At 30.1% G+C, this 18,296-nt stretch overlaps 1 protein-coding gene across 4 annotated transcripts in view; it reads right to left on the bottom strand.

Moving 5' to 3' along the window:
* Window positions 1-11,939: 11,939 nt before the first annotated feature.
* Window positions 11,940-18,296, bottom strand: part of LOC122855182 (protein tiptop) — a 76,852-nt gene continuing 70,495 nt past the window's right edge. For 3 of the 4 annotated variants that reach the window (XM_044156358.1, XM_044156359.1, XM_044156357.1), the window contains one exon: window positions 11,940-18,021. In XM_044156358.1, the coding sequence (XP_044012293.1) occupies window positions 14,409-18,021 (3,613 nt within the window). In that variant the 3' untranslated portion in view covers window positions 11,940-14,408. The remainder of the gene's footprint in view (window positions 18,022-18,296) is intronic. The other variant, XM_044156361.1, reaches the window with a different exon arrangement.

The following is an 18,296-nucleotide window of genomic DNA, read 5'->3' as shown; positions in this document are numbered from 1 at the left end:
CGCCCTCTTTTTGCTTTTGTCCTATATAAATGTAGTTGAGCAGTTTTGAAGAAACAAGAGTTTACACAAACTAAAATATAGAAACAGTACAAGAAGGGCTTGAGGGTTACATACATACATACAATTACACACATACATATGTTTTATAATGTGGGTGTATTGTACTGCTGGCAAACACAAAAAAAAAAAAAAAATGTGTTATCTCATTATACCCATAACGATGGTATAGAAGCAAACAAGCAAAAAGTGAGAAAGTAAATTAAAGAGAGAGAGGATGATATTTTAGTTGTATTCAGGGGTCGTTTTATCGAGCGACGATTCGCGCCATAAATTAGCAATTATTTAATTTTCGTAGGGGCACAGGTCCTTAGACGGCTCTAAATCAGTTTTCGTGCAAAAAGCACAGATAACTATGACGTATGGCCACGGGGATGTGAAGCTAGAGAGAAGTTGTACATCAGGATATATCGGTGAAAGGATATAGAGTTGGGGTTGGAGGTTTACTGAGTGTCGTAAAGTGAAGAGCAAATTGTATAAAAAAAAAATTAAAATAAGGTATAATAACACAAAAAAAAAAAAAATACTGTATCAAACAAAAGAATATATATTTTATAGGTACACACAATATTAAGTTAAAAACTTGTGTGAGCTTTTTATATTTTAAAATTATAATATTCTTTTTTTTTTTTGTGGTCATGTTGACATTTCTTGGTCAGTATTTTCTTTCTCTTTTTTTACTCTCGTTCCACATGTTCCACTAAACCCTTTTTTCACATCAACATTGCACATAAACTAGCTGATTCACATTATGTTTGTGTATATGTATGTGTGTGTGAATATATGAATGCGTATGTAAATGACGATTGCAGAATCTGTACGAGAAAACAAGCACACTAGCGCAAAGAGCTCAGGCACAATGGCAACTAGTTTTAATTACAAAGTAAGGTGAAGCGATCAATCATAATGATGTACGCGAGGCAGGCATAGCGGTGGCCTCTGGTGGGAGCAAAAATAAAGAGAGAAAGATATAGAAATGAAATGTTGTAAAGGGATGGAAAGATTGAAGAGTAAGGGTAAAAAAAAAAAAGATAGAGCATAATATCATGAGTATTAAAATGAAAGAGAATAAGAGAAAGAGAAAGAGATAGATATGGGTTATACTGTAAGGTACCCGAAGAGGAGGTACCCTCGCGTACACTTTGCGTATAATTTACTGGCACTGGATATACCTGAAGTTATATGCTATATACGGACGGATGCCCCTCCTGACGTTGCTGTTCCGCCACGTCGTTTCATCCTCTTCGCGAACTTAATATATATGCAATATAGAGAAAGAGAAGCTGCAGCCAGGAAGAAGGATAAGTTGAATGAGGAGAAGGACTATCTCTCACTTCTATACTCGTTTTGCTATCTCGTTTTCCTGTCGTGGTCGAGACTAGAATTTAACCCTCTATATATATATACTATTAGATCATGTATACCTTCATAATTTAAGTCTGCCAAAAATATCAGATGTGAACAAGTCATGATGTTTACGATTCACTGGATATTCTTACGAGAAACAACGATTAAAAATGAAATTGTTATACATTGTAAAAAACAAAAAATAATATTTTTTTTTTCTTCGATATTTTTTTTTTTATGTTAATTACATAATAATCTTCATGATTTATCATATATTTTTGTTATTAATTATAAATAAAATTAATTATTCAATTTTTAAATTTAACAAGTGATCATAATTTTGTTTTAATTTTTACAGTGTAAAAAAAAAAAATGTTTGTAAATATTTATATATGATATAGTTATATACTTGTGTACATGCATGATATATAAATTGCAAAAGAGACCCTTCAGGTATTTTTGAGCCAGCGTGACGAGTTCTGATGAAACTTCTCTACCTTGGTCATCATCTTGTGTGGCGAGCCGCAAGAACTTTTAGTTCATAATTTTTTTTTTCTTTTTTTTCTCAATTTATATTCTCTTCACTCCCTTTTGCTTACTCATATATACCATTCTCTCCCTTTTTTTTTCCTCCTGCTTTTAATGTATGTATTATCAGTCTCACGCATATACAACAAAAACATTTTATCTATAATATTACTCGCGTGACGATCCACCCAAGCTATCAGTCGCAGTTACCACCGGTCAACCACCAAACGTAATTATTTTACGTGATTAGATGGCTGTAGACTTGTCTTATTTCTTAAACTCAAGTCATCAACTCAAACAACTTTTCTCGCCACTAAATTACAGTACTTTTTTATCAAGTAATTGATTTTTTTTTCTTGTTTTTTTTTTTTTGTTCAAAACTCAATAATTGATGTTGTGTTTAAATTAAATCAAAATCATTTTATGGTGTGAAAAAATTACTTTTTTTTTTTTGCTATTTTTAACTGAAAATTTAAAAATAAAATATGTATTGTTGAATTTAGTACTTTAGGAGAAAGGGAGAGGGTCGTTCTAATGGGTCTAATAAATTTTCTTAGGGGTACGAGCTTTGAATTTCGTTGCGCATGCAACACGCGAGGCAACCAATGATTTTTGTACTGTCATGCCATCAGTAAATCGAATGAACAAATGAGGTTTTTTTTTTCCCGATTATTCTAGATGTTAATTATTATCTGGTGAACCAAAAACTTGAAGAAATAAACAAGACAAATAACAATCGCTTGATTTAAACAATCAACAAATAAATTTGTTTTTTTTTCGATTTATTTTAATGAAATTGAAGTTCAGTATTAAAAGTAAATGATAGTTTAATTTTTTTTTTAATTTTTTAATGTGTATATGTATAAGTAAAATGATAAAAGTAAATTTTGTTGAAACAAAAAATAATGACAAATTAAAAACAACAAAAATTTCAAGGTACTTCATTTCGAGATACTTCTGCATCTTGCAAATAGACATTTTTAAAAGGTCAGTTCTTTGAAGCGATTAATTAAATTCTCGAGTAATCAAATGTGTCATTCAGATGTCGACTTTTAATTAAACTTTTCGACATTATCTTTTTGCTTTATCATCGTTAAAATTGATTGGCGATTGAGCGTTGTGTCGTCGGCTATTTTAGTCAAATTTCATTCAAAGCCAGAAACTTATCAACAGTTTATTTTTATTTCAAAAATTACATATCACTTTTATCTTTGTATATTTATCGATAATGAATCAAACTTTAATAAAAATAATACATCAATTAATTTGAATGTAATTTGAATTACAATTTCAGTATCAAAAAAGTCTTTCAAAAAAAAAACTCGGGTAATTAAATTTTTGAAGTTTCAATTGTGAGATTTACTAAAGCTTTTGAAGAGCTTTTAAAGTTCTTTTTTTTCTGGCGAAATAAACTTTAAGCTAATTACATTAAAATATTACAAAATATTACAAACGAAACTTCAATGACAAAATTTTCAAACAAAATCTTTTGACTGAAATTTCAAAGTAATTTCAAAATAATGTCAAATTTATTTTGTGTAATAATTTTGTATCAAGAAATTACAAATAATAATAAATAAAAAAAAAACATATAATAAAGCCAAGAAGTTGTTTAATACATCGACAAACACATAAAACAAGTTCCAATCAAGAAAATATCAAAAATTTCAATTTTAATATTCAAATATTTTGACAAATTTATAAATCTCCAAAAATCCAATGTCAACATTTCAAACCACCCAAAGATGTCTTCATTCGAGTTTATATATTTTCATACAATTTTATTTTACCACCATTTTCATGCTTGATTATATCTTGAAAATGTCTTCTAGTCTCAGAGTCGTTTTCGTTGTCTGGCTAAAATCCAAAGAGGTAGGAGGGTTACCTTATGAGTTCCCAACTGCGTCATTTCTTCCTCTATTATTTTCAATGATTTTCTTGCAATCATCCTTTTCTTTAACTTTTCTCTTGCTGTGTTCTTAATCCACACACACATACACCAAGTCAGTAATATCACTTGGGAAAACGACCTCGACAAAACGCCAAGATGAGAAGGAAAAAGAAGCGACACTTTTGTCAATACATGCCAGCAGTTTCAACGCGTCGAAGAACTATAAAGACCACTCGTGTCACTTTTACAATGACAAAACTTTGTCTTCATTTTTTATTTCTTTTTTAATATTTTTACTTATTTTTTGTTTTGTATTATTTTTTTTTTTTTTTTTATATTTTGTAACAAGTGTAGGTGGTTGGTGATTTACGAATAGATGAGTCAATGAGACAGGGCTTGGATTCAACCCTCTGCTTCACTATATATTGACACACCATCACCTTTTTTTTTTTTTTCTCTTGTGATTTGTCTACACTCGTTTGAAAATCACTTACTTAATAGAAGAGCTCTTGCAAATGTTACAAAAAATATTTTCCCCAAATTAAAATTTTTATGTCACATAAATCTTCATAAGCACAAATAAAAAAAATATACTTATATATATCTATGATTTTTTGCTTATCCTGGTTTATTATTCATCGTAGAAATTTAATTTTCATATTGAACATAAACAGAGAAATAAAAAAAAAAAGCTCAGCAAGTTTGTTTAGAATAAAATGAAAAAAAAATATGGCAAGTTTATTTTGAAGAGAAGAATTTATAAAAACGTAAATATGATAGTATCAAGATTCGTATTTGATATGGACCGAAGATAGTGAGTTAAAGTATACTTGTGTTGGGTCAACACACAACTACTTATACATTGTATATACTTGTGGTCTTGTGGGTACAAAGAGAACATAACCATATGCACCCCCTACGTAGTGCATTTACGTTTCTTTGGTCTCTGTCTAATTCACAAATCTCTCAACAGTTTATTGCTATTTTTATAGGCTGAAATTCAGTATCCAAGTACTTACAACTGGCGTATATGTATGCAATGAGAGTATATATTTACAAGTAAGGTGGTGACATTAAAGAAAATACTTTAACTTAGTTGGGTCGCGAATAAATATAAGAAGTGTGGTAGGCTATATGCCAGTGGTCACGACTTTCACGAAGCTTCCGTATTTGAATACAATGCATTATATTGTCTTCGTCAAATCATATATCTTTGCTGAGCTAAATAAACGCCATCTCAATATTTAGACTCGATAAAAACTGCTCCCTGAGGGCGGAGGTACTTGATTTATAAAATCCGTCTCTTTATCATATAAACTTTGAAGCAACAAAGTGAGCATTGTGTCTTACATGTGGATTATCTGCATGTTACTCAGGTAATATTTAAAAATAAATTTTGTATTAATCGGTATTACTTATACCCTGAACAAAAGTGAATACTTTTATGACTCGAAAAATGAAAGATTTCGATTATTAAATTATAAAAAATTCTATGAGTGATTTTTATGTCGTAGATAATGACCCAACGACCCAATGTAAATGCATTATCAATTGGTAAAATCTGTTGAATTTTTACTGTGTTAATTCGATGAAAATAATTATATCATCAGGTGCAATACAACTATAACTAAAACAGCTCTATTTATTACAGATGTATCGATTTGATCACCTGTACCTTTGCAGATATCGTATTAACAAAAATAATAACAATATAACGATAATAATGATAAAACACGAGATGGGTTAGCTGACTTTCGATATCGATATGGTCGTAAAAGTACTGGGCCAACGTTAACTCATGGGGATCGTGATGATCTATAGTTATTGAATTCCCCGGGAGGCTTCTACGCCCGGCTCTCCGTTTTACTCACAACCATTCGCAAGTTTCACATCAGCCACATCTCTCTTAAAACGATTTCATATTACTTGTGTATATACACGTATATATTTTAAATAAAAAACAAAGTCTATTTATTACTTGCACCTTAAATTAAAGTGTAAAAAAAAATTTAAATATCACAAAGTTTAACTCAAGTAAATTGTTATTATTTTTATATTATACTTAAAATATTCTTGGACATTGATCAAATACTGGACATTAAAATATTATTGCAATAGTTTTGTAATAAATTTTAACATTTATTATTTTAATTGTCCTAAATGATGATCAATGAGATATAAACTTTTGATAAATATATTTACCGACCCAAATATTATTAATAATTACTTTGAAGTAATATAAATTTTTTAATTAAACAATTAATTTTTTTTAATTAATATTTTATATATTTTTTGAATAAATAATTAGTGTTTTAACTTTTTGTTTATAAAAATTTTGACAAAACATTATGAAAGGAATTTATATATGTTTTTTTTTTTGTCTACTTACCCAAGATAAAAATTATTATTATATTTCAAATTAAAACGTCCAGAGTTGTATCAACGAGTTTATGATCCATTCCAATTGATTTATGCCAGCAATTATAGCGTAGCTATGACGCTCTACTCTGGCCCACGTCCGTCGAGTGAGTTATTGGTGTTAATCTCGGAGAAAACGCTATCCAAAAAGGGGCGACTTGCAGAGTGAGGATTGAAAAAGAAAAAAACATTATATAGTAAGAGTAAGTGAGATAAAAATAAAAAGTGATAGAACATCTTGTCATGTGTACATACATTTATCAGTCAGTTCATGGATGATTACGTCAACAGTATAAATATGTATAACTTCCTTGAGTCTGTTGATATATTTGCGCATATAGTTGTATCAAGTTAATATGGATTTTTTTTTTTTTTCCTTTTTGTTTACTTACTTAGTCATTGGTTTATTTTGTAGATTAAATCCAATAAATTTTAACTGGCCTAGTGCACCACCTGAATTAAAAAGAGGCGCCGTCAAAATGTTTCTGGGTGTTCGCCAATGCGCGCATATAAACCACATGAAAAAAAAAAATAAAAAGAAAATATATTCTATTTTGTCTGACCGTCAGTGTCTCCAGGCGATAAATTAAAGTCGACATTTTACACACTTTAAATTTAAAGACAAGAAGCTTTTAATCATATGGAGACACTGAGTAACAATTTGCTTTACATAATTGGTGGACACTGGGTAATGACATTTTGCGTCAAAACAGCCTTAATTATTACGCTTTGTGATTTTTATATAATCGTGTTTTTTGTTGATTTTTATTTATTTTAATATTAATTTTATTATTATTTAATAATATCATCATATTTAGTTTTAATTATGAAATATTATCAGAAATTTTTTAATGGTTATTAACTGTCTTATTGTTATTATAAAGGTTTATTTAAAAGATAATTTTTTTTAACACTAATTAGATTAAAAATATTAAAGTGTTCTTCTTTTTTTAATAAATTTTTATCTTGGTTTATATTTTATCGAGTACTTTGTTAGTGAAGAAAAATAATCAACTGGAAAATCTGTCGAACAATTTACACAGAATAGTTTTGATGCGCAGCAAGAAAACCACAACAAGAAGCAAAGTTGACAAGTTATTACACTGCACATGTAAAACATAATTAAATATGACGCTTTAATTGCCTTTTTCTAACTTTTTATTTTATTCCTCAGTAGTTATTATTAAAAAATTTATGTTAACGTTTTTATACTGATATAATACAGTCGTAAAAGAAAATTGCAATAAGCTTTTAAGAAAAATAAATTAAAAAAAAAAAAAAAACAAATTGATTACTATGACTTTAACGAATAAAACTGTTTTGTATGTACCGTAGTGGATAATTTTTTTTATATTTCTTAATTTTAAATAGTAAATAAAACATGATTACATTGGTTTAGAAATATAATTAAATTTTAAAATTAATTTTCATATTTGTAAATTTATTTACACTATTTAACTAATCATTTTTATGATTTATTATTTATAAAAAGTATTTAGTATTTTATGTAGAGTTTAAAATATTTTTTCAAGGAAATATATACTGATGATAAATAATATTTTTGCTGAAATAGACTAAACTTGGTCAACGATAAGGAGTTAATGCATGGAACACAATGCATGGTCTTTGTTATAGATTTTTTTTTTTTTTTTTTTTTTTCACTATCTCAATGAATCATGAACAGTTCACACAACAATATGAGTTGAGTATACATCTGGTGTGATTTTTTTATATTTTTTGTTTTGGTTAGATATATTGGAGCACAAATAACAGAGACATTTCTCTCTTCTTGCCTTGAAAAGTACCATTTTCCGAACTGGCAAATTTCCAAAAATTTTATTTTCAAGTTTTCTTCAATATATCAGAGTGTTTGTGTTCTTCATGTCATACTATATCCAAATTCTCAACATGTGGTACTGTTAATTAGATTACAATAAATTTGAATTAATAAAAAAATCATATATAACGAAAATTAAAATTTTCAATACTCCGGTGGGTTATGTGCAATATTATTAGTTACTGTAATTTTTTTTTTTTTTTTTCAAATAAAATGTCATATTGTTTAGTCACAACACTACGAAATTTTATCATAAACATATGTTCATCTGTGTGAGTGAGACGAACTAAGCAGGGCTGCCAACACTGCGCGTCGAATCTCCACAAAACATGATTTTGTTGGGTTCCAATGTCAATCGGGAAAAAAACAGCCACATCAAATTTTTCTATTAGATTCTAATAACTCCGTGAGTTTTGAAGATATCGTTTTCAAAATAGCGGCGATTTAAAGATCAAAATAAAAGGAAACTTTTAATTAGTCGGTGCAAATCGATCACGCTTACAGATAAAACGTTATTTAATATTTAAAAAAAAAAAGAAAAAAAGGTTTTAAACATTTTTGGCTCTGGCAACTCTAATAATTATTTGAGAAAAAATCGAAAATATACAAAGTAAAGAGATTGAAAACACGCTTCTTTTGGTTCTAACATGAAGTGTCTCTGACAATTACTTAAGAAATGAGAGCATTTTTAATTTTCGGTAGACAAATCCAATGACGCGAAGCGTCCCACCTACGTAAAAAAAAAGCAATAATAGAATTTATCAACAAATATAATTACTGAAATATTTAAAATTTTATAAAATATATTGTTGAAATTGAAAAAATAGAAAATCATTTTTATGTAAAAATAAAAAATATAATTAATTAAATAAATTTTCTACAGAATTTTCGAAAAGCATCTGTAACATTTGTAACGAGATTTGAAATTCCTTGGGCAACACCAAAGTGTCGAATACGAATTTCACGGGGACACAAACTTTTAACTCGTAACCAGAGGAATTTTAATGTTTGATTAGAAAGTTCAAGTCAAAATGACACCAACTCGTACTTTAAAATACGTGCCATTTAATTTATTTCAATTTTTGTAATAAAAAACAATAATAACAGATTGAAAAAACACGTGAATTATTTAAGACATTTAAAAAAATATGATTGAAAAGGCATATGCAAATTTTTTATCTATTATCTCCCCTTGACTTCCGCGGATGTTTGATTTAATAGAACATATAGTTTTTTTTATTTCGCATCTGACACCTGCGATAAAAATAATGCACAGTACAACTCTTTGTGCTCACTGTTAACATTTAACCTTTTTTAAAGAAATTAAGACAATAAAAAAATATATATATTAACAGTATAAAAATAAATGAGCCAAGTAAAATATAAAATTAACGAAAATATTTTTTTTTTAAATAGTGTCGGTAAGAAGGCAGAAACTTTCAAGACCCTAACAAAAAGAAAAGTTAAATGAATAAAATAAAATATAAAAAAAAAGCTAATTACCAACTGAAGTTGTAGTCATTATTTGATTAAAAAAACTTCTCTGATTTGATAACATAAATTTCTAATTTTTCATAAAATCATAAGCAATTATTCGAAAAAAAAAAAAAGTATTATCAATAAAAAGTCAAGATAAAGATTGAAAATAAAATGTACAAATCTTTTATCATAATTTCTCGGTTCTTGACAAGCTAGGTGACTAACTAATTTTATGGATTTCTCTACATTGCAAATAAAGAAAAAAAAAAATAAAAAAAACCCGTAGACACTTGGATCCAATTAGTGGTTTACCGATAACTTATAATTTTTTATTAACTTGTATTTGTATTGTGTATAATCTGCAGGTATATTCAACTTTGAAGTTCACCTATAGCATTCAAGGTTATACTGAAGAGGTAAGATATAGTGGGCAAGGCCAGACTAGATTCAAGGACTCAGAAAAGACATGTAAATAAAATACCAAACAGTCAACGTATATACATATACACAACAGAGCGGCACTTGTATAAATACTTTTAATATTTAATTTATATATAAATTAAGTATCCGAAGATTCCACAAATTTTAATTGTAATGACATTAAAAAAAAAAAGTATCGAAGATGAACCGCAAATACATTTATATTATTAATATATTGAAATACCCAAAATGTCAAAAATAAATAAAAGTTTGTATCGAAGAAAAAAGGCTAATGGTTTACCAAACCCATCTTCAAATGATGAGGCTTATTTTAAGCAACCACTGGTGAATTGGAAGTTTTTATTTATTTTTTATCTTGTTCCATAAGATCACATTTATTATGACCCATTACAGATGAATTCATTACTGTTCGTGCAGTCAGTTGTTTTGTCAACTTTTTTTTATTTTCTTGTTATTTATTTTATTCAATTTATTTTTATTATTTTTTATTTATTAACTTATTCATTATTTTTTATCATCATTATAATTTTGAATTATTTTTTTCTATAAATCTTTAGTATTCATTTTACTGTATATAAAAATAAAAAATTTATAACTATTTCAATTTATGAAAATTGATATAAGTCAGTGTGGAGCTTTACATCTTTGTCTAAATTATATAAAAAAAATTGAATAGCCTGTAAGAAAATAGTTTTGTTCAAAAAAATTAATTGTTATTTTTTTTTTTTACAATGTCAAATAATTGTCACTTAAGCAACGAAAGTGCTTTTTAGTATCTCTTTTTCATCTACTCCTGGTTTCATTGTCAATTCCCCACTTGTTTGTCTTTTGTGGAATTAATACTTGCCATTTTTTCATACTCTTTCAGGTCTTCCTGGATGTTGATACTGACACTGATGTGGCAAATGTTTGTAAATACTGTGAAGCCTTAAATTGATCAAAGATAATAAAGCTCAAATTTTTTAGTAATCTTGTTTTAACATCAACCAAAGTGCGTACCACATTATTAAGAGTTTATCTAAAAATGTTTAACAATAAATATATTTTTTATACTGTTATCCACAAATTTCCTAAATAATTATGCATGCTTTGATCTTTTTTTTTTTTATATATATTTTTGTACAGATTGTATTTAATTTGTTGAATCAAATATATACTAACAGTTTTGTCTTTTTTCAATGAAATAAAAAGGTGGAACAGCTTTATGGTACATTTGGTGAGAATTAATTTGAACCGATTCTGTGTTTGAATGATAACGATAAAATATATATGAAAAAAATACGGATTTTATTGCGAATAAATAGTGACAGAAAAAAAATGTTGCTTGCTTGTCAATAAATACATCAGGAAAATAAATGTTTGTGTGGGTTGTGACACTGATAATCCAGATATATTGAAAATATTTTATATTTTTTTTTTCGTTGTTTTTTTATTTTTTACCAGTTGTCCGTGTTAAACGTAGGCGGAAATTTGGTATTGTATAAATTTGGTGATTTTTCAGAGGACCTCTCGATGACCAGTGAATTCGGTACGTTTCTATTTGATTATTGGAATTTTTTTTTTATTTTACTATTTACTCGTTTTTTTTCTTTCAATTTTTTTTTTATGTGTGGAAAATACTGATGATAAAAAAAAAAAATTTGGACTCTTTTGTATTGTCCATTTTGGAGAAGGTAAATCATACATCAACAATTCAGTTTATAGTTTATAACATATATATTTATTTGAGCTTTAATTGCATTTCAAAATACAACCGAAATAATTAAATAATGACAAATCTGGTAAAATGGTTTTAAGAGTTTTTTTTTTTTTCACGTATACATGATGCATATCTTTGTGGGATCCCGTTTTTTTTTTTTTTTATAACTGTATAATTTAAGTTTTTAATTTTTAAATAGTTTTTTTCATTTATTTATTTATTTTTTTTCATAAGTTTCAAGAGCGTACAATTTTTTTTTAGTATTATATTTCGTCACCTATAGTTTTTTTTTTTTTTTATTATTTGCTCAGAACAATATGAATTTATTTTCAATCATCACACGCTTAGCAGTCATAAAGAGTTATTATAATAATATTTTATTTATTATTATCATTGTTATTATTTTTTTATCATCATTATTACGCTGATAAATACTTTAAAAGTTCTCGATGGAAGAATTAGAGTTTACAAGGAATACGTATACAAGTGTTTTTTTTTTTTATTTAAATGTTTATTTTGTTTTATTTTATTTTTTTTATAATTGCCCTGCCATTAAAGACCTACAATATTTTGTTAAATCCACTGTAAATTCAGTTCATTCTCATTCATACAATTGGTTTGATTTTGACATTATGACATTCCACTCTCAAGAGAGCATTCATACTAATTTTTTTTTTAATTTCTATCTTTTATTTTTTTTCTGACTTATTCACACTCATACGCGCCCTTTTCAACTCGCAATATCACTATTCGTCATCTTTTCTCATACTCACATTGTTCTTAAATTTTTATATAGATCATATGTATACGATAAATTCAATATACACAGTATTTAAATTGTTTTTTTTTTTTTTCTTTAAACTTATATTATTCTTTCTAGCATTTATTCAAATAATCGTAATGATAGTATTTTATTACATTTTTTTTACACGTGACATCACGCGTTGGCTCAATGTGACAGAATTAATAAATATACTTTAAAACCAAAATAAAATTTACAAATAGTCTATAAGATTTTTATTTGTTTATCTTTAGGTATCTTGCATGATAAAATATTTTTAAACAGCAGAAAATAGAAAACAAGGTTATAAAAAAAAAACATATAAGCAATCGCTAATAAAGGAACGGCAGCTCAAATATGTTTACAATAATGAACCTCGGTATATTGCACCGCATGGCGGACTCATCTTTTCTTATCATTCTATTTACTTTTTTTTTTTTTACCCTCTTTGGGTTATATATATATATGTGCGCTGCATTTCTTTTAGTATCACCATAGAGATTTCTATACAAGAGCGAGCGCTAATTCTAGTTTATGCCTATTAACCTAATAATTATTTAAAAAGTGGTATACATAGTGACATTTGGCTCTAGTTGAGTCAAACTAATTACAATAATTGTATTGTAATTTTTTCTTTATTTTAAAGTCGATTCAAAATTTTTATTTACTCGCCACTTTATTATTCATATCAATAAAACCATTGCAGTTCACTTTTTCGTTTTTGATTTCGTTAATTTATTTTTTTGTTGAGTTTATTTGACGTGGTTTAAATTCAATTTTTTATGTTCTAAACATCACAAAGATTGGCGACGCACTGAGTCAATTATGACTCAGCTTAATTGCCACGAGATATGGTGACATCACAATAAGTTAATGCACTTCGACTTTATTTTACACGCATATGCATAACATACGAGTTCGGAGCTTTTTTATCAACAATTTTTTTTACATTTTTAATTTGATATTCTCAATGGTATTTGTAGTACAATTTTAATCATGACAAAAAGATTTGATTTTATACTTGAAAAATTGAAAAAATATATATAATGTCATTTCTAATATACTGATAAACTTCGTGATGAAATTTTGAAGACTAGCAAACAAGAAAATATGAATCGTTAAAAAACTTGAACTCTTGCTCTAATATTACATTATTGAATTGATTAGAGATTACACTATCAATTTTTCAAAATTTCACCGTATTTATGTATTTTTTGTTTCAATTTTTTTGAAGAATTCAATTTGAAAAGAAAATAAATTAATATTTCAAAGAATTTCGCCAAAAAAATCTTGATCGTTTGTGTACTAAAATAGAACTGGAAAATATCTGATTAGTTTCTTTGAATTAATCAGTTTATAAAAGATCTATTTTTGAATTTTTTTTTCATTAAAAATCTACTGCAGATATTTTCAAATTATAAATTGTTTTATTTAATTAATAAAGTGACGTCACTTGTTAATTTTTGACAAATCTACGAACGATCAAATTTTTTTTTTTTTGCGATAAGAACGAAAAGAAAAGATGAGCACAAAAAAGTCACTCTACTAGCCAGTCTCTTCGTTGTTTTTACAGAAAAAATCATTTTTCAAATGAATCTTCGATTGGAGAAATGGAAAAATATTAGCGTGATACATTCAACAATCGAAAAAAATTATTTTACTAGTCAAATCAGTCAGAATTGATTTCTTCGTAGACGAATCAATCACTATTAAAAATGTTTAAATAAATCAATTGAATTAATTTTTTCGATTATGAATGCACCACGGCAATAATTAAATGAGAATGCATGATAGATGATTCCATGATATACAATAAAAAAGAGAGAGGCCAGAAGGAAACTTTATATATTAACTACTTGGCTTATACGCAGTCAGTTTATATTATGAATACACTAATGTACAAATGGCACTGTTACTTACAGGGCCCGGACTATACGTATTTACTGGACAATTGTTTTGCCAGCTCAGTATATTTAAGAAACTTTGAGTGAGGACTTTCTTCAAGTGGCGAGGAAGCCGGTTGGGAAGGACTACCATTAGACTGTGGAATAGGTGGTGACTTGTTGTGCTGAGAGCTTGGTGGTGATGATGCACTGTGACTTGGACCACTACCACTCGACGGCTGTGTTGTACTGCCCGTTGTCGCTCCATCATTATTTGATCTCCCCATAGACAAAGGATCAGCAATTGCACCATCTTTAACAAAATGCATTTTAGACAAATGATGTCTATACGCTCCTTTTGAAATAAATGGCGTATCGCAGAATGCACATTTCATGATAGAATCAGAAGTGACTACTGCATCATTACAAGCCCAACTAAATGCTAAAATTGCACCTGGAGCTGGTCCTTGTCCAGGCGTACCGGAACTACTGCCACCGGAAGTATTTGTTTGTTCTCTGCTTCCAGATCTAGAACTACTTGAACCACGGGTTTCAGTCTTATCACAAAGCTTTTGCAGAGCTGCAAGTGGATGACTACTTGTTTTACGTCCTTGAGAATCTGCATTGGTATTTGAACCTCCACCACCGCCAGATAAATTATCAAACATGGAAGATAAAGCACCTAAACTGCTCGTCGCCTTTGTATCGGGAGTTCCTCGAGGTGTCACTGAACGATCACTACTTGCAGGACTACTCGTGCTATTTCGACATGGACTTCTTGCTGGTGGAATTTCAATTTGACTTGGGGGCCTTGGAGTTAATGGATTAACAGGAGAAACTCCTCTGCTATCTTCGATATTTTCATCATCTTTGCCATGATTGTTGAAAGAACTTGGTTCATTTTCATCTCTACCGTCGTCAGCAAATTCTTTTTTTACCATTATATTCCTAGTTTCTGTTGTCTGTTCATTTTCATTTGTGACTGATTGATCAACATCATCATCTTTGGGCTCTTTTTTTACAACAACTGAATCTTCTTCTCCAAAGTCATCAGGTATTGATTGCCGAGTTGGTGTGGAGCGTGATTTATCAGGAGTTGCCGGATGACGGTGTGATGAATTTGAAAGTCTCTCATGATTCATTGACAAATCTAAACGTCTTTCAGGTGTCATGGTATCTGTTCGGGTACTTCCTCTTTCTGATATTGAACTAGACTCACTGCCACTGCGCTCTCGACGTGCTGCTGCATTTATAGAATTGTAATGTTGCTGCTGCTGTTGCTGATAATTTCTCAATAAATTCATTGTTTGAGGATCTACTAGAGGCTTTGTATAATCTACACTTTCATCGATTCCTAAACGCTTAAGAATGCTCGATCCAATAGGAGCACCTGGCTGCGCATGGTGAAGACCAGGTTGACCATGTCGCACTCGAGAATCAAAACTTTTTTCAATTAATTTCTCGATTGCATTTAGGACAGATGGTGATGAAGTTCCTGTACTTCCTCCTGTTTCATTCGTATTAGAAGGTTCTTTGCCAGGAGTTGTCGCATCACTTGCTGAAGACGGTGATCTATGATGCCTTGAAGAAACAGAAGATGTTTCTTCATTGACACTTTTCCGACCGCTTTCATTAGGTGGAAGTACTTGAGGCATATGATTTGACATGAGTGCATTTTTCAAAAAATTCCTTTGATTTACACCTATCGTACCAGCACCAATACACTGGCGTATGTGTTCTACAAATATTGATGTTTCAATTTTTTCTCCACATTTTTCGCACGTAATTCTTCCAGCATGTTTGCCTAAACTGTGATTTAATCCAGTTATACTATCACCATTTTTAAATTCATTTTGCGCCCTCTCAAGTTCAAGAAGTTTTCTAACTGGTAATGATTTTTTTCGCTTTTCTCTGGTCTGCCTTCGACGGCTACCACTCTCAGTTATTGAACGCATAATATGTTCTTTATAATGTGAATTTTTGACCATGTGATTGCTTAGTTCTTTCAAGGAACTGAATGCCTGATCACAAACTTTGCATGTTAGAACTGCACTCACATGACTGCTTGTTGCCCCAGCTCCAGGACCACCAGTACTACTGCTATGCTGATTACCACCACCTCCACCACCACCAACATTACTACCACCAGAACCCCCAGTGCTTGGTGAAATTCCTCCAGCACTTCCTGCTGAACCTGTACCACCAATTCCACTAGAACCACCGCCACTACCACCTTTACTATCATCAGATGATTTCCATGATATAATCTGTTCTTGTGAAATAATATTTGTGTAATGCTGTGTTTGTTGCATATGTGATGTCATCTCTGCTAAAGACCGGAAACTTTGTCCACACCACATACACTTAAGAATTTGCCTTGTTTGCTCAGCACCCTTACCAAGCCATACATCTTGTCCCCGGACAAGTTTTCTTGGAAGAGGCATTGTCTCTTTGATGAGCAGATTTAGTTCAGATGGACTTTGTTTATTATTTGGTGTCATATTGTTTCCTCCTCCTGATGATTGTGATTGTGGTGATGAATGTTGAATTGACTGTAATGATGGCTGATGCCCTGATGAAGGTGATGGGACGGGCATATTAACACCACAATGTTTGGCTTCTTTCATGTGTGTTGTCATTGCTGCTAATGTTGGAAAACTTTGTTTGCACCAAACACATTTGAGTACATCTTTAGCTTGATCTGCACCTTTGTTTAACCAGTGAGACTGCCATGCACTATGCCGACTACCAGACGCTCCACTCGGTGTGCTTCCTGCCGAGCTTCCACCTGATCCAGATGAACTTCTGTACATTTCCTCACCTCCTAATTTACTTAATTCACTCATTTTTTCAAGTGCTTTAGTTGCTTCACTAGGCTGATACGGTTTGTCCAATGGTGGTGGTTTCATTTTACCATTCCACGAATGATGAGGATCCACTGGTGTGCTTTTAGGTGATAATTGTTGCTGACTAGTAGCTGCAGCAACAGCAGCAGCAAAATATGGAAAATGTGAAGCAACTACAGGTGATGTCCATGGCGACACAACAGGCGGTCTACCAAAAGATTGTGTTGATGCCGATTCTTGATTAGTAGATGGCGTACTGTGTCTTGATGATTTTCGTGGGAGTGGTGGTGGTGATTTATCTTGTGGGCCCCGTTTACGACTCGAGAAAGATAAATCTAGAGGACCATTATTAGTTTCACTGGATGAAGATGGAGTCGAAGGTTTACTTAAATTCAAAATTTGTTCATCCTCTTCTTCTTCAGTCGACGAAGCTTTTCTCGTGCTAAAGTCGAGTACTGCTGGTTGGGGGGTACTGGTAGGTGATACCTCACCAGTACGTGTCGGAGATACAAGATTGCTTGGTGTGACTGCAGGAGGTGAACACGAAGACGATACTAATGGCGATACAGAACCTCGTGCCGATAAAGGTGAATGCCCAAGAAGAAGTCTTTGATGTGTTTGTTGTATATATGCTGCCATGACTGCTGCAGAATGCGGTGGCAAAAGAGGATGATTTCCCAGAGGTAGAGGAGCAATGCTGCTTGGGCTGACTGGGCTAGTACTATTATGACTGGCGTCAGGTGGTGGGCTTTCGGTTACTGGACCAGATGATTCTCGTGAGTCTCTTGAAGGACAGCGTGGGCTCATTGGTTCTCTGAAAAATGACATGATATATTATTAATAATGATAACATGTAGCTATGAATATTAAAAAATGATTTTAAATATTAAATATTCGTATAAATTTTTTATTTTCTGTAGTTATTACTATTTGCTTCGAGCAAATGAGAAATGATTTATTCTTGGAATGTTGTAAATTGTAATTTATAAAAAATTAACTATTCTACAATAAATACCATCCAGTAGCTCTATTATAAATCATTTAAATATTTTATAATTTAATTTATATAGTGGGTGTGTGCATACAATA

The sequence above is a fragment of the Aphidius gifuensis genome, linkage group LG4 (assembly GCF_014905175.1).
Source record: "Aphidius gifuensis isolate YNYX2018 linkage group LG4, ASM1490517v1, whole genome shotgun sequence".
NCBI classification, from domain to species: Eukaryota; Metazoa; Arthropoda; class Insecta; order Hymenoptera; family Braconidae; genus Aphidius; species Aphidius gifuensis.
Note: the sequence above shows the minus strand (reverse complement) of the source record. Positions and strands in the feature narration are given on the sequence as shown.